This window comes from Macaca thibetana, chromosome 6 (genome assembly GCF_024542745.1).
Source record: "Macaca thibetana thibetana isolate TM-01 chromosome 6, ASM2454274v1, whole genome shotgun sequence".
Taxonomy (NCBI): Eukaryota; Metazoa; Chordata; class Mammalia; order Primates; family Cercopithecidae; genus Macaca; species Macaca thibetana.
Window position 1 is genome coordinate 143,498,690 of NC_065583.1, and position 22,140 is coordinate 143,520,829.

General features: G+C 40.5%; 1 protein-coding gene across 4 annotated transcripts in view; it reads left to right on the forward strand.

Moving 5' to 3' along the window:
* The first annotated feature begins 3,595 nt into the window (after nucleotides 1-3,595).
* The window catches only part of GHR (growth hormone receptor), a 312,127-nt gene continuing 293,582 nt past the window's right edge, over nucleotides 3,596-22,140 (forward strand). Inside the window, exon 1 of one of the 4 annotated variants that reach the window (XM_050793440.1) lies at nucleotides 3,596-4,121. Coding sequence is in view for 2 of the 4 variants with exons in the window: in XM_050793438.1 (XP_050649395.1) it covers nucleotides 4,756-4,765 (10 nt within the window). In the remaining 2 variants the exon portion in view is untranslated. Of the gene's footprint in view, nucleotides 4,122-4,617; nucleotides 4,766-5,209; nucleotides 5,232-22,140 lie in introns of those variants that run through there. The other 3 variants (XM_050793438.1, XM_050793439.1, XM_050793443.1) reach the window with 3 other exon arrangements.

Sequence of the window (22,140 nt, forward strand, 5' to 3'; positions counted from 1 at the left end):
TACCTTCTATAGGCCAAGAAATGGAGTCATTGTGAGATTAGTAACTAATTTACCCAAAATCACAGAGGATCCACACAGCACCCCGAGGCTCCTGACTAACAATCCTATGTTCTTCAACTACAAATGCTATAAAACAAAACAACTATAAAATGCTACTTGAAGTGTTTTGGCCTCTTTTGTTTTGTTTTAAGAAAAAGCTTTGGCACTTTATAATACAACAGAGTGACCAAAGCCATGCTTTAACATCAGGTAACTGTAGATTTAGGAAGTTTATACTGTAGTGTTTCATGGTTTGCGGAGATGGTGATCTGACCTAGATATCTGCACTTGAATATAGATAATCAGAATTATTTTCTAATTATTTGTATTGTCTTCAAGGCAGTTTATATTTTTTGCTAAGTCCTACTGGGGATGTATAAAAGAGTAGGGAAGGGTTGACCATAATAAGGTAAAATAGGTTGGTCAAGATAAGTTGGCCAATATCTGAGTAAAGACTTCAAGGAAGTATAGGAGAAAGCAAATGAATATTTGAGGAAATGTGTTTAAATCAGAGAGAAAAGCCAGCACAAAGGCTCCAAGTTAGGAGTCTGCCTGGCCTGCTTAAGAAACAGCAGGGAGGCCAGTGTGCTGGGAGCAGAATGGATGACGCAGTGATGGGAAAATTCATGGGAGATGAGGTGTGGGGCAAAGGTACATAGTTCATGTAGGGTCTCAGAGGCCATTTTGAATTTTATTCTGATTTAAATGGGGAACCATAGGAGGGAATGGCATGATACTAGTTTTAAAAGGAATGACTATGGCAACTGAATTTACACTTTGGGTTGTTGTTGGTGTTGGCTGGGGGTTAGGGGTGGGATTTGTTGAAGCAAGGAGACCAGTTGAGTTGAGAGACTACTGCAGTAATCTGAGAAATTCTGGTGGTTCAGACCAGGTGTCTCTGGACCTCTCAAAGAAATAGACAAGTTTTGAATGTGGAATGTGATGAGCAGAGAAGAAGTAAGGATGATTTCAAAGGATTGTGGCCTGAGTAACTGGCAGGAAGTAGTTGCCATCTACTGAGATGAAACTGTCCCCACTGTGATTGGTGTATGTTTAAGGAGAAAGAACCAGAGTTCAGATGTGGACATGTCAAGTTTCAGAGGTCTGTTAGACATCCAAATGGAGATACCCAGTTGCTAGCCTGGAGCTCTGTGGAGAGATCTGGGTTTGAGTTATAAATCCAAGAGATAGAAGTTTTCAATCAATTTGATTATTTATTGGGCACTCTATATAAACCCTACAAATACTGGGCACTAACCTAGACATTACAGGTACAGATATTAAGAATATATAGTTTCTCCCTCAGAAATCTCTTAATTAATGAGAAAAGCAGACATATAACAAAAACTGCAATATTTAATAAAAGAAGATATAAAGGCCTATAAAGGTGCTGATACACAGAGAATTAACTAATAAATTCCACCCTGGGGAATAGTCAGGAAGAGCTTCAGAGAGAAGGTAAATAATTGATTGGAACTTTAAGGCGAAGAAGGATTTCTCTGGGTGGACAAAGTAGGATCTTCCAAGTAGAGTGGAAACCATGAGCAAATGCAGTTTCACTCTTCAAAAGGTAAATGTGCTCTGGAATGCCTTAACTTGTAACAAATTAATCAACTCAATACCTGCTACATTTTCCCTCACAATTTGGAATATATAAAGAGGCACATACTACCATAGACCAATACCTGGTCATAAATGAGATTGAGGGACCTTTATTCATGAAGCTTAAAAATAAAGGCTGCCCTTCATGTCAGTTGCAGGTTTATATCTAGCTCTATAATATTAACTGAGGTGTCTTTTTCTATGTTTTCTGTGCATGATGAGTTTTTAAAAATCAAAGACAGAGCAGCAGGCAGAGTAGTCTAGTTTCATGGCACACGGAATGGAGGATATTGCTGAACCCAGATTTTTAAAAAAGGAAGTCAGTTCTTCTTTTTTTAAGTATGGCCCTGAGCTCATCTCAGAGCATAAACAATAGCATTTAGAATACCTTTTATGATGCCGTCTGGCACCTCCTATACTAGATCAAGATTCTCTAGCTCAGGGAAGAAGGGCAAAGGATGAGAAGGCACAGAGAGGATATAAACAGAGATTGGTAGTGCCAAGCTCTGAAGAAGGTCCAACTTGGAAGGTCATTTCAGACAGGAGTGGAGTCAGCATTTGAGGACTGTCTGGTCTCTACTCCTGCCAGGACTGCACTGTCAGCCAGCTTGGCATGTATGGACCACCCAGCAGGAGTTTTTCTTGACTGTGCCCTAATCTTTTACTTTCCCAAGTTTCTCTATATGGGTACTTCCCCTTTTAAAAGCTCCAGACACAGCCAAGCACCCCTATTGCTCTAGCAAAGTATGAAACCCCAGAAATCAATGGTTTGGGGAAGAGTCTTAGGGGAAATAAAAGCTTCCTTATTCTTAGATGGGATAGAACAAGAGCAGTTCAGGATCAATAACCATCCCACCCCATGATAAAACATGCCCCTTCCAGAACCTTTCCTTTTTTGTTCATTCTAGGTGTCTGTCTGGAACAGCTGGGGTATTTGAGCCACAGCTAAGCTTCTGAAAGTATTCTAAGGAATAGTTTTTCACTTACTTGATTCCTTTGAAAACAGGGGTATCTTATGTGATAACTGCTATCCCAGAGTCTTTGATCCTCTGTTCGTTCTCAAGTCTTGGCTACCGTGTACTACTTCAAAGCTCTGTAGATATTTTATTCTAAAGAAAAGAAACTTGGTTCCTTTAAGTTGTTGTTGAAACATTTCTCTCTGGGTATAAACTTGGGTTGTATCTGGGAGCTCTGTTAAAAAAAAAAAAAAATGTCTTTAGTAAGCCAAAGCTGTTAGAAGCTTATAAGTAAGTGACATTACAATTAATGGTCAGTAAATAGTGGAAAGATCGCATGACTAACTTCTCCTTCAGATCTGAGACAACCTGGAGCTAGACTTTTGTACTCTCTGCTCAGAAAAGCACATAGTGACTCGGGGTTTGATGTAGTACAAAAATGACATGCTTATGTACAACTTTAACTTTCTGCAGCACTTTTTACAACTTCTTGTGAATGAAGTAGGCAGGGCTTGCATTTGACAGATGAACTATGTCCAGCGTGAGGCAGAGTTAAAACCCTTTCCTTGGCTCAGGAACTTCAGGCTGGGGCCTGTGTCTGCTCTCCCTATATCCCTGTCCTCTAGCAGATACCTCTCTGCTAACATGCTGAGTGTCCTCGGTAAATTACTCAATCTCTCTGTCTCCGTCTTCTAACCTCCACAATAAAGCCCCTCGTAGTTTTAACTATCTTTTTCACTGTGCCCCAGTGAGCAGGAGTTTGGAACTTAATTGCTGATGGAAAGGCAATATTTGGATGGCTAAACACGCTTTCCAAGCTATCTTGCTGATTTTCCTCTCATTCCTGGAGATAACTCATCTTTTTGTAAGTGTTTCTTTGAGTCTGTGGATTGCTCTTAACGCTCTTGTAGGTCCTGCCTTCATTTGGGAACAGGGGCAGGCGGAAAGAAAAGGAAGTGTATTGCAACTACCAATATCTTCCTCTAGGAGGAGCTGCGCAGCCCAGATGAGAGTGACACGCACCAACTCCAGCTCCTCGCCGGGAAGACTTCATCCCAGCAACTCGGAACGCTTGGCCGGGGCGGCACTCGGTCTCTCCGCAGCAGTTCTCGAACTGGCCTCCTTGAACGTCGGTTTCCCCTTCGCTTCTGCAGCCTGGATCTGGGGGGCGGCGGGCCAGGCCCGGCGTGACCGCTGGTGAACGGTGGCCGCCTTTTCCCACCCCTGCTCTCCCATCCTCCCTTCCCGTTTTACCCCGCCCCCTCTCTCCTCCCCAAGCCTGACAGCCCACGAGCTGCCAAGCAGGGCGCAGCCATGGGAAGAGGAGGAGGGCTAGGGAGCGGCGGCGGCGGCGGCGGCAGCGGCAGCGGCGGCTGCTACAGTGGCGGTGGCGGCGGCGGCTGCTGCTGAGCCCGGGCGGCGGCGGGGACCCCGGGCTGAGGCCACGCGGGCCGGAGGCCCCAGCACCATTGGCCCCAGCGCAGACGCGAACCCGCGCTCTCTCTCCAGAGGCGAAGCTCGGAGGTACTGGAGTGGGGCTCCGGGAGTCTGGCTTTATTTTCCTCCTGTTGTGCCAGGGGGCCTGAGAGTGAACCCTGGGACTCTAGTTGTTTATGAAAATGGGAGGATCTGTCTTATATATTTACATGGATGATTTTTTATTTCGGATGACTTGGCTGTGCTCCCCTCCTCCTTGCGAAGAAGTTGTTTTCTGCTGGTGGGTTGTTGTAACCCAATCGAGTGTGTGTGTGTGTGTGTGTGTGTGTGTGTGTGTGTGTGTGTGTGTGTGTCTGGAAGTTGGTGGAGGCGGCAGGGAGTTGCGGGCGACAGACGAACCATCCCACTCTGGCGTCTGCTCTGGCCCGCGAGTAGGGTGCGTGGAGGGGTTTACTCCGGAGATAGTTTTGTTAAAGTCATAAAAGTTTTGCTAGTGTGTTTCTGTTTGCCATCATCTGCCTGGCTGAGGCAGAGCTGCCGAGGCTGCTGCTGCTGCGCGGGGAAGGATCTCCGGCAGCGAGACTGGAGAGATTGGGAAGGTCGAGCTGTGCGCGTGAACACGGCGCGCAGAGCGCGCAGTCTTTTGCGCGTTTGTGCGGGCTGCAGCCGCACATTGGCACCGGTGGAACTGGGGTCAGTAGAGTGACGGCCACCAGTCCGCATGAATTGGCGTAAGTGGAAATTGTGGCGAGCCGTCCTCCCCGAGCCTCCCCGAGCCGTCCTCCCGGAGCCTCTACAACTAGTGGTTGTAAAATCAACCAGGCTTAAAGTTTTGACAGAACTGCCAGAGGTGCGGGTCAATGGGGTGGCCGCGTGTCTAGGGAGAGGGCGCTGGCGGCACAGAGGGTGCGGGTGAGGGTCACCCACTTGCGAGTGCGTGGGGAAGTCTATTTGGGGCGAATGCTTTACATATAGCCGGAGGAGATGCCTGCTGAGACCGAGCTGCGGGGGTTCTCGGTCTGGCGTGGACTGTGTGTCCTGAATGAGTGTAAGTGTGCGCTGTTTGCGCGCGCGCGAGTGTGCGCCTGGGGAGGCGTGTCGGCGCCTGAGCCAGTCGGGTGTGCAGGGTGGAAGAGGCCACAGAGGTGCCGCCTGCCTGTTTGTGCAGCCAGGAGACCTTGGAAGGGACAGAGAAAGGTAACGGGAGGCCAAAGTGTTGGGAAGTCAGAGTAGTTTCTGCATAGGATTAAGTATTAAGGGCTTTAAAATAACTAAACCCATTGCCCTGAGTGACTGAGGACTGGAAGTGAGGGTTTGGGGAGTTCTCAGGAGAACTGCATGGGAGGGCGTTTGGGAGGTCTAAGAGATGTGTAATATGTGTGAGTACAGAACTTCGGAGACAGACACAGGTTGGAGCTATGAATTTGAGATTTTCAGGGTGCTGCTGTCCACAGTCCAGGGACTGGCTGGTTTCAGAGGTGTTCAGGCTCCCTGGTGTGTGTGCCTGGGAAGACACTCATCTTTTCTCCCAGACATGGGATATTGTGGCAGCTCAGATTCTGTTTCCTGAGCAACTGGTGTTCCAGGCTGGTTTCCACCTGAATCACCCTAGAAGTATCTTTTTTCTGATGATAAATGTTGAAACATTTCCAGAAATTAAAATGCTGGATAGAAACAAAATTGATGCAGCAGATAGGATTGTTAGTGATTGGGAGCTCTTTTTCCCTTTGAGAAAAGCAAAGCTTCGTGTTCCCAGATTAGATTTCAAGGAGTCTTCAGTTATTTACAGCTTCCCTTCAGATGGGCCTTTGGATGGAGCTGGAAGGATGTGTTTTGGCCTAGAGACCTTTGGAAGACATCATGTGTAGCTTAAAGGGGTTGTCCCATCTGTCATCATCTTCTTCCACCCTTGTAAACTTTTGTTTTGCATTAATCTAAGGAAAGTTGGTGAGTCAACATTTAGCTTTTTGTTGTTGTTGTTGGAGTAAATATATCACAGTGAAATTATAGTTGTGGTCTCCTGAAGGCCATGCAAACCAACACTTAATGGGCAAAGGTGTGAAATGAAAGTCTATAAATGCAATGACAAAGTGACGAGATGAATGCATTCTTTTTTCAAAATGAACATAACTGTGCTCACAAAAATTTATTCTAGCCAGGATTGGGCCCATGTTTTTTATTATTAGTTTTTAAACAGCAGACTCCACATCATAAACCACTTTAAAATGGATACTAGAGGCCTATGCTATCTCTGGCGCCTGCTTAAACAGATGTTTACAGTGCTTGGTAACCTATGGGATTGTCATGTTGAGTATCTTGTTAGCTCAGGACATAATGTTTATAGCATAATATAATAAATGGAGCCACAGTTGCAGCATGCTTCTTCCAAGTGCATGAAGCAAATCTTGCATCAGGGAAACAAATTCTGCAGTTGGTCCAACTTGGCTAGCCTTCTTTGGGTATCTCCTGGTAAGCACTGTTAATGTAAAGATAAATGTGAGTAACACGGTGAGAAAGTAGGACAGTGAATTGTTTAGCTTAGTGAAAAAAAGCGTGGATTATGCTTTTTAAATCTGCTAACCTGAAGATTACACTTCTCAGGTTATACCACTGGTAAATTACACAACTATGAGAATTTGGTTTGCTTTTAAAGAACAATTTTTAAGAAGTATGTCAATAATGAAAATAACATATTTCTTAATGTGTTTACATGTGTCCATACAAGCCAATACTTTTTCTTCTTTAAAAAGAACCCTATAATTTCTGTGGTAATGATTTAAATGTTATGAGCATTCAAATCACCTAATCACCTTTTCAATCTTCAATTGATAAGAATCGAAGTCTGGTAAGACTGGAGTCATCCCTCAGCCAATTGTGTAAACAAGACAGTACAGAATGTCTTTCTGGCAAGTAATTTTTTTCAACCTGAAGCAGATAATATAAATAATATGTCCCATAAAAGAATTACTTAGGATGATAATTACTTTAGAGGTAATTATCTGGTGCATGAACCTCCATCTGTGAAAATGGTCTAATCTATCTCTTCTTGGAAATAATCAGTTGGAAATCTCCCTTTTTCATTGTTCAGTCCATTCTAGGAAAGATTGATTTCTAGAAAGTTCTGCCTTATACTGAATCAACATTTTCTTCCATCCACTTGCCTGTCCTTCAGGAGCTGACCACAATGAATCTAGTCTCTTTTCCCTGTGTTTACCATACTTGAAAACAAACATTATGCTCCTTGCTGAATCCCCTTTTGCCTACTCTTGTAGCAGTTTTTCACCCACTGTAGGGTTCCACCCTCCTCTGCCTTGAACCATATGCCCTTGATTCTACATTCTCATTGTATTAGTCTGTTCTCATGCTGCTAATAAAGACATACGTGAGACTGTGTAATTTATAAAGAAAAAGAGGTTTAATGGACTCACAGTTCCACATGGCTGGGGAGGCCTCACAATCATTTCCGAAGGTGAAGGAGGAGCAAAGGCATGTCTTACATGACAGCAGGCAAGAAAGCAAGTGCTTTCTATAAAGGGAACTGCCCTTTATAGAACCATCAGATCTCATTAGACTTATTCACTATCATGAGAACAACATGGGAAAAACCCACTTCCATGATTTAATTAACTCCTACTGGGTCCCTTCCACCACATATGGGAATTATGGGAACTACAGTTGAAGATGACATTTGGGTGAAGACAAAGCCAAACCATATCGTTCCACTCCTACCCCCTCCTAAATCTCATGTTTTCTCATTTCAAAAGCAATCATGCTTTCCCAACAGTCCCCCAAAGTCTTAACTCATTTCAGCATTAGCTCAAAAATCCACAGTCCAAAGTCTCACCTGAACCAAGGCAAGTCTCTTCCACCTATGAGCCAGTAAAATCAAAAGCAAGTTAGTTACTTTCTAAATACAATGGAGGTACAGGCATTGTGTAAATATGCCTATTCCAAATGGGAGAAATTGGCCAAAACAGAGGGGCTATAGGTGCAAGTCCAAAGTCTAATAGGGCAGTCATCAAACCTTAAAGTTCCGAAATGATCTCCTTTGACTTCATGTCTCACATCCAGGTCACACTGATGCAAAATGTGGGCTCCCATGACCTTGCACAGCTCCGCCCCTGTGGCTTTGCAGGGTACAACTTCTCTCCTGGCTGTTTTCATAGCTGGCGTTGATGGTGGCTTTTCCAGGCACATGGTGCTAGCTGTTAGTGGATCTACCATTCTGAGGGCTGGGGGATGGTGGCCCTCTTCTCATAGCTCTACTAGGCAGTAACCCAGTGGGGACTCTGTGTAGAGGATCCAACTCCACATTTCTTTTCCACATTGCCCTAGCAGGGGTTCTTTATGAGGGCTCTGCCCCTGCAGCACAACTCTGCCTGGACATCCAGGCATTTCCTTACATCCTCTGAAATCTAGGTGGAAGTTCCCAAACCTCAATTCTTGTCTTCTGTGCACCTGCAGGACCAACACCACATGGAAGCTGCCAAGTCTTCGGGCTTTCACCCTCTTCAGTCGTGGCCTGAGCTGTACCTTGGCCCCTTTTAGACATGGCTGGAGGGGCTGGGACACAGGGCACCAAGTCCCTAGGCTGCACCTAACAGGCCCAGAAAACCATGTTTCCTCTAGGCCTCCGGACCTGTGATGGGAGGGGCTGCCATAAAGACCTCTGACATGTTCTGGAGACATTTTCCCTATTGTGTTGGTGACCAACATTTGGCTTCTCATTACTTATGTAAATTTCTGCAGCAGTCTTGAATTTCTCCCCAGAAAATGGGTTTTTCTTTCCTATGGCATCATCAGCCTGCAAATTTTCCAAACTTTTATGCTCTTTTCACCTCGTGAATGCTTTGCTGCTTAGAAATTTCTTCTGCCAGATACCCTAATTAATCTCTCTCAAGTTTAAAGTTCCACAGATCTCTAGGGCGGGGGCAAAATGCCTCCAGTCTCTTTGCTAAAGCATTAACAAGAGTCACCTTTGCTCCAGTTCCCAACAAGTTCCTCACCTTGATCTGAGACCACATCAGCCTAGACTTTATTGTCCATATCACTATAAGCATTTTGGTCAAAGCCATTCAACAAATCTCTAGGAAGTTCCAAACTTTCCCACATCTTCCTGTTTTCTGAGCCATTCAAGTCTCTAGAAAGTTCCAAACTTTCCCACATTTTCCTGTCTTCTTTTGAGCTCTCCAAACTGTTCAAACCTCTGCCTGTAACCCAGTTCTAAAGTTGCTTCCACATTTTGGGGTATCTTTACAGCAGCACCCACTCTACCATTACCAATTTACTGTATTAGCCGATTCTCATGCTTCTAATAAAGACATACCCAAGACTGGGTAATTTATAAAGAAAATTAGGTTTAATGGACTCACAGTTCCACGTGGCTGGGAGGCCTCTCAATCATGGCAGAAGGTGAACGAGGAATAACGCACTCTCACGTGGCGGCAGACAATAAAGCATGTGCCAGGGAACTGCCCTTTATAAAACCATCAGATCTCATGAGACTTAATCACTATGGCAAGAACAGCATGGGAAAAACTCGCCCTCAAAACTCGCCCTCATGATTCAATTACCTCCCACTGGGTTCCTCCCATGACATATGGGGATTATGGGAGCTACAATTCAAGATGAGATTGGGGTGGGGACACAGCAAAACCATATCACTGACCATCCCTCCTAATGTGTGTTTTCTAAACCGAAGATTTAGAATTCGTAGTTCTGAACATTCTATATCTATTAAGACAGTTTAATATTAATGAAATTCTTTAGCCATTTCATTACACTCTTGATTAATTTCATACCTATAAACAAAATAACTTGTTCTTTTCAGATTATTAATCATCCATAGTCAAAGCATTTTTATAATAGCTTCAAAACATTTTTTCATGCCTGAAGGTACTATAAATTTATGGAAAGTATAATACTGTGTGGGTAAATAAAATTCTATATGCAGTGCAAATAGAGCCTTAATTTCTCCCTATCAGGGAATATCAACCCCAAAATACCGGAAGTAGAATGTTCCAAAGATAAACAAGTTGAAGCTACATGTTATAGACAGGTAGGGACTATGATGTGTTTTTTTCATAGGCCTCATTGTGTCTGCTTCCATGAACATGAATCAGTACTAGCAATCAGGCATGTATTGAAGACTTGTTCTGCCGAAGTCCCAGAGAGTATGCCATCTGGCCTTAAATGAAGTGAAAGTACATCAAATAAAGATACTTCCTTGGGCAACTGGGATTTAAGATGTATATGCAGGACATGACTAAGTCAACCATCTACTTTTTCTCAGGAAGTAAATGGCTTGCCAATGCCACAGGAAAGTCTAAAGCGTTCACACTCCATAAGCGTGTCCCATGTCCTGTTGTGTGTCTGGACAGGAGCTGGACAAAGGCCCTGTTACTACTTCTAGCTTACCAAGTCTTAGCTGCCTTGGAGGAAGACAGCAAATCTGGCTTATCCAGAGGAGAGGCCTGAACTGTGAATGGGGTACCTACCTGGTGTGACTGATTTCTCTTTTATGTATCTGTCTTGGGCTTCCAGCTAAATTGTGAATTCACCTTGCATTGTCTTCCTACACACACACACAAACATTTATGGTGGATGTTGAAGACAATGTCAGTTTTTCAGCAAGTCTGAATGTGAAACAAATGACTATGTTTCTTGGTGCAGTGGGGTGTGAGGATGAGAGACAGGAAACCAACCTGTGATATAAACTGACATCTGAGCCTACCAAAAGCCCTTTGAGAGACCTTTGATCAAGACAAAGGGATAATCATAGCCTTGTGCACTTAGATGAAATTGTCCATGCTATTCCTGTGTGTGTGTGTGTGCGTGTGTGTGTATGTGTGTGTTTCTTCACTTTATCCCCAGCATTATGGTCTCAATTCATATACATTTGCTTTTTTCTTTATTCTATTCTGATATAAAGGAAAGAAATAATCAATGATTCATTTCCTTTTCTTAACATTTCAAAAATTTATTTCATTATTCCCTACCTCCCAGTCCTCACCCCCCAAAATTACAATTACGATAGACCCATTGGCAAGTACTTGGACATGCAATTTTCAAACCAAAGGTTTACTTTGCTATAAGAAACATCTAAGTTAGGATGTTGTAATATGAAATAATAGCAAATTAGATGTCAAGAAACCTGGGTCCTCTCCAAGCTCTGCCTTTAATGGGCTTTGCATTTTTTTGCAAACTATTTAACCTTCCTGGGCTTCATATTTCTTATATGTTAAAAACAAACAAGCAAAAAGGAGGAGTAAACAAAATGACCCCTTAGAATTCTCTTCAGGATTATGGTTTGAATGCATTTAATTATCGAATTTCTCTCTTCTTTTAAATGTAAGCATCAAGAAAATATTTGCCTATTTTATTCTCTCATCATTAATTTTTAATCAATTAAATAAAGTAGATAAAAATTTTATCAAAACCATGTTTCTTGCTTTCATTCTAAAACAATGCAACTCACCACTATCTGATTCAGAAAGTCTTTCTGAAATAGTGTTTTTTTCTTTTGTTGTTGTTTTTTCTTTGTGCTAAAGAAAATTCATTGATGAGTACCAAGTTCTTAAAAGAAGGATGGAAAAGTCATTGTTGTTTAGTCTCAACTTCTTTCTTCAGTGCTTCCTCCTACCTCTTAAATAGGCAAATAAAGCCTTAGGCCAGGCACTAATTTTGCTTGGTAATGATTCATAAGAAGGTAGTGATTTTGTCAGAAATTGCTGGGCTGCATGCTTTTAATCAGCGTCTAAACTTACCTTGAAATACTCCATTCCAAAATCAGCAGATAATTTCTTCTAGAGAGTCTTTCAAACTCTAGTGTCAAACAGATGTGTTTACTGTTTTGATTAGGGCTTATTTCTTTTGTTGTTGATAAGACTTCAGCCAGTTTTCTTTAGACTAATATTATTATATTCCCAATGAATTATACTCTTAGGTTGTGAATTTGTTTAAAGATAAATCTATCTCCAGCTGGCTGGCTTCCAAGTAAAAAGGGTATCCTAGGGAAGAAGTGCACTTCACAGGGATTCAGTACAGGTGTAGAGAATTCCCTGATAGAAAATTGGAACACATCAAGAGTTTGCAAATTGAAAAGGTACTTTTATGTGCTTATCCATGGTGGACAACCTGTGTCCTAGGGAAGAAGCGCATTTCACAGGGATTCAGCACAGGTGTAGAGAATTCCCTGATAGGGAACTGGAACACATCACGATTTTGCAAACTGAACAAGTACTTTTATGTACTTATCCATGGTTGACAACCTACTGTGCTAGACATTTGCTGTAGTAACTCCTTGATTTTTTCCTCAGTTGTTTATAAAATTAAACAGTTGAAGTAGCCTATTGAAAACTCTTAAAAGAGGCCTCTCTTATATTCCTTTAGAATACAGTATATTAAACAAGTGATAAAGTCCAAAGAAAAATCCTTATTCTTTTCTTGCTTTAAAAAATGCACTTTATTGTATTAAGCATTATATCTATCTTTTAAAACTTTGAATTGCCATATCAATGAAAGTAGTGTTATCATTACAAAACAGAATCGCAGACAGTGCTTATTGAAAGAAAAGATGCATAATTGATGCTGTAAATGCTCATCTTGAATTTGATGATGGCTGGTGAGAAACCTCAGTCGGACATTCAATTTTGATTGCCATTGGTAAGAAAGGCAGCCTTTGTTCTTTGTCATTATGTGGCACATGATCCTAATTCACCCTATCAGCTGCTTCTCTGCACACTTTCAAGCTATGTGATTGTTATACTAGAAAGCATCTAAATTGGCCAAACTAATGAAGACTAATCTGACAAAGCACGTGTGAATGATAAATTGTGAAAAGACCCTGAAAATAGAGCCTCTTCAGTGGCTTCTTCCCCTAAGGGTAGAAGATACCAGAATCCCTGGGCAAGATGAAATAGATAAAGGAACGACATCATTTTTATACCCAGCAAATCAGAAATATTAAAGAAAGAGAAGCAAGAATGAAGAACTACTACTTTCATAGTTCATTCTTGCAGTGTAGCACCTTATTTCCCATAGAGACATTGGCGAAACCATGTTTTGCGTTGCCATAGAATAGGTGTTCAGTAAATATTTTCCAGATGGCCTTAATATGTAGTAAAACAGAGAGAAATACGGAAGCATTGACAAGAAGTTTGTGGATAATTTGAGGGCAAAAGGATGTGGATAGGATCAGGTTCATAATGCAAATTTGCTATTATTCTCCTTAGATTAATGATGTCACCCAAACTTCACGACCTGCTTTCCAAGGTATATGCTGTTCACAGCCTTGGAAACATTTAGAAGTTTTTAATACTTGGAGCAAGATGGATATATTTTTCACATTTTATCTAGGACTTAGTAGGACTTGGGAGACATATCTACTTTGCCAGATCTTAGTATACTTATTACGGAGCATGACATTTTAATTCTCTTTGCTTTTGTCCTATAAAGTTTAGTGTTTTATTTTTCTCAGTGCATATAGGGAGTGAATTATTTATATAATCTGAAAAGTACTTTGAAAACTACTTGGGAAGAGATGTTGAATAAATAAGTTTTTTTTTTTTTTTAAATTAGCCTACAGGATGTAAGTCTGGCCAGGCTAGTGGTATTTTTGGTATCATTGTGAAAAATCAAAAACAGAACATGCATTTATCAATCCATTAGTGTGTTCTCAGGAATGTGCTAGACACTAGGGAATATAAAAGTAGTATAAAACATGACTCTTGACTTTAGGACCAAGCATTAAAGCCAGAAGGCAACACTATTAATGTAAATTCATGGTGTGATTATGGAACAGTTTATGACTGTACAACTTAATGAAAAGTTCATTACAGACTAAAAATACTACATTTATTTAGAGAGAAGGAAAATCTGTTCAGATTGAAGGATTTGAAGAGTGGCCTTCATGGGCAACATGGCTCCTGAGCCAGGACTTAAGATATGGTATTTTTTTTTTTTTTTTTTTTTGATAGGTTAGAAGGGTTGGAGAGGTTTCATGCAAGGGGTTAGGAACTGAGGACCAGGAGGCGTATCTTGAGCTCACTGGGGTTACTGATAACAGGGAGCAGGCAGAGAGTACCAGGCTGTAGATTTGTTTTCCATTGGAAGCTCTTCCCATTTCTTATTATGGTTGCTGCATGTAGGCTTATCCCTTGGGTAGGGCTATTGGAATGGCCACCCTGAGCCTATTGCTTATTGGATAGTGGTGGCTTCTGTGTGATATTTCAGCACATTTCTCTTTTCTGAACATTATGTAAATTCAATCGTAAAACTACTTTCTTAAACAATGTTCCAAGTGGCCGATTAAAGATGCCAACAATATGACTTCCATTCAAGAATACGATCTTGAATGGGCTTTACAATGGCAGAGCTGACCTGAGATTACCTCCTGTACTCCTGCTCTCAAGCCATATGCTGATGCTGACTGTCCTGGTCCAATAGAGCCATAAGGCCTCATAGAACTTGAGATCATCTACCAGTGGCTTTCAACCAAGCCACTGCCTTTCTGCTAGGTAGTGCATAGGGACATTGGGAAATACAGTTATTACAAGAACTGGAAAGAGTTGTAGGCTTTTGGTGCCTAAAGTCAGAAATGCTAAATTTCTGTGGTGCCAGGGGCAGTCCTATATAAGAAATTATTATGCCACCTCAAATGCCAGTAGATCCCTATTCAAATATTTGAGTCTCATGTCCTCACTTTATTTATAGGTGAGGAAATGGGAGGTCCTGAGAAGTGACACAACTTTCTTCTAGGATTAAACTTCACAGTGTCAGTGACAGATTTATAACTCAATTCTTTTAATTTTCTTTCAAGAGCTCTTGTTGCAGCACCACAGTCCCTCCTATTAACATGGGCTATAACTATGGAATAGCATGTTGTTTATCTCTGTCATTTTTATAGAAGGATGATAGTTAGCTGTGTTAACTATCTGAATGGGTGCAATGTGCATAGAGATAACTGGTACTTGACCAGCAGTTCTTTCCCCTGGGAACACACACAGATTCACCTGTAAATTAGGGTTGGCAGATGCCTGTTGAGATGTCAGCCACAGCCAAAGCTTACAGATAGGCTGACTTTCTGGAAAGGGCATGGAGTAGGCTTTGGATTCACACAAATCTGCTTGTCTGACAGGATTTGAATACAACTCTTCTTATCTTTACTATCTTTGTGACTCTCAACCAATTAAACTCTCTGAGCTTTATCTGCAAAAGAACAGGTGATGATTCTTATTTCACAAGGAATGAGTCAAAACAGTTCCTGGCACATATTGGGCACTGCAGATATAGAGAATTCCCTACAGTATCTTTTTGAGAGTAAAGACTTGAAACCTTCACTTATAAAAGACCCTCCTGATAACAGTTGCTATTTTTTTCTCCTCCTTTCCCCAAACAACCAAGGGCTTTAATGAGTCCCTGAAGTGTTTATTTTGTTTAAACTGTTGAGATTTCCCTCCTTCAGAAGAGTCCTGCTGGCCAGAGATGAGTTTCTTTTGACTTCTCTGTCAATGTCCCTGTATTATTGTCATATAGTAAAAATGGAAGATTTATCTAGATGGTTATTAGCAGGTTATGAAACTTAGATTTTAAAGTCAAGAATAAAAGCCATTCCTGGGTAGAGATGTTTTTCAGAGAGATTGCTACCTTGCCAGCGATGAGAGAGCCTCCTTAGGTGAGGTGAATACTTTTGGCAAGTTAAAGGATAACACAATATAATTTATTTAAGTAAGTTTTTTATTTGGGACTAATTTCAGGTTTGCAGAAAAGTTGCAAAAATTGTAGAGGTCCTGTATATTCCTCACCTAGTTTCCCATGTTAACATCCATAATCATGATGTATTTGTCAAAACTAAGAAACCAACATTAGTACAATGCTATTAACTAAAATCCAGACTTCATCCTAACTCCCCCAGGGCTTCCACTCACATCGTTTTTTCTGTTCCAGGATTAAATCCATAAGAGTGCACTGCTTTTGATTTTATGATTTTTTAAATACTGTGCATATACTTTTTTTATTTGGGCCCTCTCACATGTTAAACTAACTGGCCTTTGTAACCAGATAGCAAGTTCTATAACAGAAAATACAATGATGTTGAATCCAGCATCATGCTGGACACAAAGTATGTTCTCTAAACTAATTAAATTTATCACAGCAACAAGAAGAACAAAATTTTACTCAGTGTACATATGTGTAGCTGAGTCCTCATTGGTAAGCTAAGAGGTACTCATAAGAGTGGGATGACTTGGAAAAAATTTGATTTTGAATGTGTGCCCTGAACATTGGTGTAAAGCAGGACCCCCTAAATCAACATTAACTGAGTCTGTACAATGTGCCTAGCATAGTGTGTGCATATCACACTTACTCCTGATAACTGTAAGGCACATAGCCTTGAGTAACTTAGCTGAGGAAATGAGACCAAGGGAAGTTAAGTTACTTGCCCAGGGATTCACAGCTAGTAACAAAACTGAGATTAACACATGTTTTTCTGGCTTCAGAACCTACACTCCTAATGTGGTATTCAATTACTCCCACACTTCTCCCCTTGCTTAACCCCTATTCTTGGTGTCCTTTTTCTAGGTATACAGAATTTGAAAACTCTATATTGTCAAACTGCAGCCAACCTGGATACACGGTATATACTTTTTTGTGAGCTGGATTAAGTTTCAGCCTTGAATTTGTGGATTATTTTCAAAACCTACCTAACATCTGTAAAACATGTTATTTTTTAATATGTAGATATCCACGTAAATTGACCACAAAGCTCTTCAGAAGGTCCCATAAACCAATAATTAATAAAATTTTGAGACATGGCTAATAACAGGCACAGAAGCATCTGCAAAGGGCAGGACATTGATATTGTATAATAATTTAAAGTATTTTATTATTGTATAATGTGCCTGAGTTTTGGATAATTGACCTTCATTTCTCAGTCTTTACATAGTTACTGCTTTTTTAAGTGTCACATGAGGGATGTGGAATATTCAGTGAAACATTTGACTAATCTTTATATTTTGAGTGGCCCAACTGAAAATTACCCTTGGTTGCCTTGGAACTCTGGGAATGATATTCAAAAGTAGAAATTCTTGCAAATTATTTGAGCTTTGGCTCTGGGAAGATAAACAACATGAATAACTAGGTTAACCAGAGCTGAAATTTCTCTAACCTATAATTCTAAATTCAGAAAAGAATGGGCTTTAGGGTTTTTTGTTTATTTTTGCTTTGATTACAAGTTGTTGGAAGCCTAGAGTTAGTATCTAATAACACAATCTATGTAAAACACAAATTATTGGCTCAGAATGATATCTAATTTCTAAGAAGATACAAGAAGGCAATCACGTAAAAACGTGCTTTTCTTCATAGAAAGAATAAGCTGGGATTGGCCAAAAGGTAATCCCTTTAGAGTCTAATGTTTAGAGCATTGCATATTTTTAAAGAAGATATATTACCTTTTAGAACATACATAAGAAACCATTTTCTTTGCTTATATGGCTACATAAAGTTGTCATGGTTTTAAACTGTGACCTTAGATCCCTTATAGAAGTAATTACAGGCACAATCTGTGAATGAAGATTTGCAAACTATGCTTCACCAAGCCTCAGGGACTATTGGATGTCCAGCGGACAGAGCCATGTTGGATGTCTTATGGGCCTTCAGTCCTGCAAAGCAGTGTGCTTTCATGTTTTATACGCAGCAGTTCTGAGAAAATTTAAGTTGACAAAACAGCCTCTCTTCTTATTATTTTTATTTATTTATTTATTTATTTTGAGATGGAGTATTGCTCTGTCGCCAGTCTGGAGTGCAGTGGCATGATCTTGGCTCACTGCAACCTCTGCCTCCCGGGTTCAAGCGATTCTCCTGCCTCTGCCTCCTGAGTAGGTGGAGCTATAGGTACAGGCCACCATGCCCTGCTAATTTTTGTATTTTTAGTAGATACAGAGTTTCACCATGTTGGCCAGGATGGTCTCGATCTCTTGACCTCGTGATCTGCCTGCCTCAGCCTCCCAAAGTGCTAGGATTACAGGCGTGAGCCACGGCACCTGGTGCACCAGCCTATTTTTATTTTTTAAAGACCTGAGTGCAGTGGTGCAATCTTGGCTCATTGCAACCTCCACCTCCTGGGCTCAAGTGATCTTCTTACCTCAGCCTCCCAATTAGCTGGGACTACAGGTGCATGCCACCACACCCAGCTAATTTTTGTGTGTGTGTGTGTATATATATACACACATATATATATATATATAAATAGAGACAGGGTTTAGCCAGGTTGTCCAGGCTGATCTTGAAGTCCTGAGCTCAAGTGATCTGCCCACCTCAGCCTCTCCGAGTTCTGAGATTACAGGTGTGAGGCACCATGCCGAGCCATCCTCTCTTCTAATAAAAAAAAAAAAAAAAAAAAAAAAGCAAACAAAAATGCTTAACCCTGGTATATATTTTCTTATATTGCATAAGCTACTCTTCTGACTGCCTCTCTTTAGAAATTCCTCTGATTTCTAGAGAAAAAAATCACATTAGCTTTCTGGTTTCTAAATTCAGGCTTACTTTTGTAACTGCTAGATTATAAACTCTTAGAGGGCAAAGGGCTTTGTATTCTCTACTTGTGTACACTCGGTTAGTTTGCTTAAGCAGTTACTTCTGTGTAAGCAACATTAATGAAGTGCTTACTATGATCAAGGGCTATACCAAGTCCTTTTTTATATTGTTTAATCCCACACAAAACCCATGATTGACCTAATTCTACACTTGGTGAAACTATGATGTAGGGAGGTTAAATAATTTGTTCAAGGACCCACAGCTGGTAAGTCGCACAGTTTATTCAAACCCAGATCTTCCTAATTGCAAATGTGTCCAACTCCCATGCTTCTAACCACTGCCTATGTGGTAGTTCTTTGATATTCCTCCCTCTAAGAAGTGGAGTTTAATTCCCCCGCTCCATTGAATGTGGGCCGAACTCAGGTGACTCATTTCTGTTAAGTGGAGTAAAGTGGAAGTGAAAATGTGTGGCTTTAGCGACTAGGTCATTCAAAGACATTCAAAGTGGTTTCTGTCTTGGTTGTTCTGTCTCATACCTATTGGGCATTTAATCTGGGGAAAATTTAATCTGGGGAAAACTGCCATGTTTTGAGCTGTTTATGGAGAGGCTAAGATGAAAAGGTACTGTGGATCCAACAGGCAGTTTCAAATGAGGACCTGAGGCCCTCAGACCGACAGCCAGTGTGAAACTGAAGCCTCTTGACCACAGCCTCCATGAGAGTAAAAGAATCTTGACCCCCTAGTGAACCACAGCCTCCATGAGAGTAAGCTTCAAAACAGAGCCTTAACACCTAGTGGAGCCTCGAGATGACTGCAGTCTTCCACCAACAGCTTGATTCATGAAAGACCATCAGCCAGAGCCATCCAGCTAAGCTGCTTCTAGGCCCCTACTCCTAGAAAATAACTGTTTGTTGTTTTGACTGCCAAGTGTTCAGTTCATTTGTTATGCAGCAATAGATAAGTAATGCAGCCTAACACTGTCCTTATCATTTTTTTAAAAAGAAATTGTTTTAATTTTACTAAATCACAAATTTTAAAGCATTGATACAGCAAGGAGAAACTTTCCAGAAAAAAATGCTGCCAAATTTAAATAGTAAAATATTAATGTCCAAAAAACATAATAGTTACAATGACATCTAGGATTGAGGATTTTGTAAGTCAAAGGTCAGCCACTTAAAAAATTCATAATTTTAAAAGGAAGGATATTAATAATAACTGCATTATTGAACATAGATAGCATTTTGAACTTTTAAGAAATCCTCATGGGAAAACTCAGGAAATATTGTTTGGTAAGTTATCACTCATAATCTTAAATTGTTAGGCGCATGTTTGCACTTTCCATGATTGAAAGAGGAATGTAAAGCAAAGTTGAATTTTAACCTCTTCCCTAGTGATTTTACTCAGCTTTTCAAAGGGGTCCTGAAAGCTCAGAGGTCAAGTCATTTCTTGGTTTGCTCTGCCTGACAAATTGCATTAACTCTGTTTTATAGCCACTTTCAGTTTAATAAATGACTTGGACTTTGATTAATATCTTTAGTGCTTAAGCCCAAGAATTTGTATAAGACTTTGGGATATAGTACTGTAAATTTATCTAAAGATGGACACTGGAAGGTAGAAGGAGATATATTAGTGTTGGTTTGGGTACATGTCTAGGTACTGAATTTGGATCATCATAAGTCCTTACAGAAGATACTTGTTGATTTGTCTTTTAAAAAAAAAGTGAAAGTGATTTTTAAATATATTTACAAAGTGATTTAAGTGATTTAAGGAATTCATTCATGAAGTGGATATGGCTAGTTCTTGTTTAGTATTCAGAATGACTGTAAAATAGAAATGCTGATTTTCCTTGCCCAGATTGTAGAACACAGATCAAACCCTCCTAGTCCTTCCCTTAAATGTTTTTTCTCCATGCAGCTTACACCCTGAATTCTCAAAACATTTGTTATATTGAACTGGACTGGATAGTATATGCCTGACCCTGATTCATGGGATTATGCTGCAAGGGAATATAAAGATGAATATTGATAGCCTGAGTGTGAAAATTCATAATTACTCTCATCCTCGTTCATTAATTCATTTGTTCATTAACTCATAAACAGACTAATTGATTCAACAGATATTTATTGAACATTTACACTTTGCCCAGCAGAGCACTGGACTAGGTGCTAGCACAGTATAATAAGCAACCCAGAAATAGCCTCTGCCCTGCTGGATTTCATAGTCTAAGATGGAGAAAGGCATTAACCAAGTGTAATTTAAAATCGTTTTAAGTAATGTGAAATAAATATATATGAGAACCTGACTCAGGTTGGGATTTGATGATTAGGGAAAGCTTTCAAAAAAGGGATATTTGAGATCTAAATAAGAGGGAGAAGAAAGAGACAATGGCTAGAGAAAAAATAGGATCCAGGAAGATACTTAGTACTTCTGAGAACTAAAAACAGCCAAGTCAGTGTAGTCAGAGTTCAAAGAGGGAGAAAGTACATATCTAAGAAGAAGCTAGAAAAGTAAGAAGGGACTACGTCTTACACAATGATGTAGGCTGTATTTTAGTTTTTATTTATCTTAAGAGCAATAGAAAACCATTGAAGGGTTTGAAGCAGGGAGTGACATAATCAGGTCTGCATTTTAAGTTCACCTGCTCTGTTATGAAGCATGACTGGAGGAGGATGGAAAGAGATATTCAGGGAGCTGGATTATAAGTCTGTTGTAGGCCAGAGGTATTGGTAGCTTGGACCGGGGTGATGATGCTGAAGATTGAAAGGAGTTAATATATTTATAATATATTTGTGAAGTAAAGTTGACTGTACTTAGTGCTGACTTAGATAGTATTGGTGAGGGATGTCATGGTAAATTCCAAGGTATTGGGCTTCTTCAACTGAATGGGAAACACTAGAGGGAGAGCAGGTAAAGGTTGAGGGAAAGTGAGGGACAGTAGTTCATTTTGGGGATATTTTGATTTCGATGCCTTTTTAAGACATCCTCAAGGAGACACAGTGCAGTCTTGAGTCTTGGATCAGAGGAGATACCTGAATGTATAAATTTGTAAGACAGTGGTTTATGCACACTATTGAAGCCACAGAGGTAAATCAGATGATGTACAGAGTGCAAATGAAGTGAGAGAAGAAAGCATAAGTCTGAGCCATGAGAACTCTAACATTTAAAGGCCAAGTGGAAAAGTTGACAAGAGTGGGAATTGTGACTAGGGTAGATGCCAGAGTGGCATCTCAGAGGCCAAGGAAAGAGAATCATTTAAGGTGCTGATGAGGGGTAAAGTAAGAAGGTCCTGTAAATGTCCCCTTGGATTAATAAAATTGATGTTTTGAAAGACTTTAAGGAGAGTGAGTTTGTTGTAGTGATGGGGACAGAAGCCAGAATGAAATGTCATGGGAAATGGGTGGGAAGTCTTGAAAGAGAGACAATGAATATAGGTAATTCAAGATATGTGGTCAAGGGAAACAAAAAGGATAAGGCTTTAACTAGAGGAGGAAATAGAGTTAAAGGAGGAGTTTTTTTGTTTTTTTTGTTTGTTTGTTTTTGTTTTTGAGATGGAGTCTCACTTTGTCGCCCACGC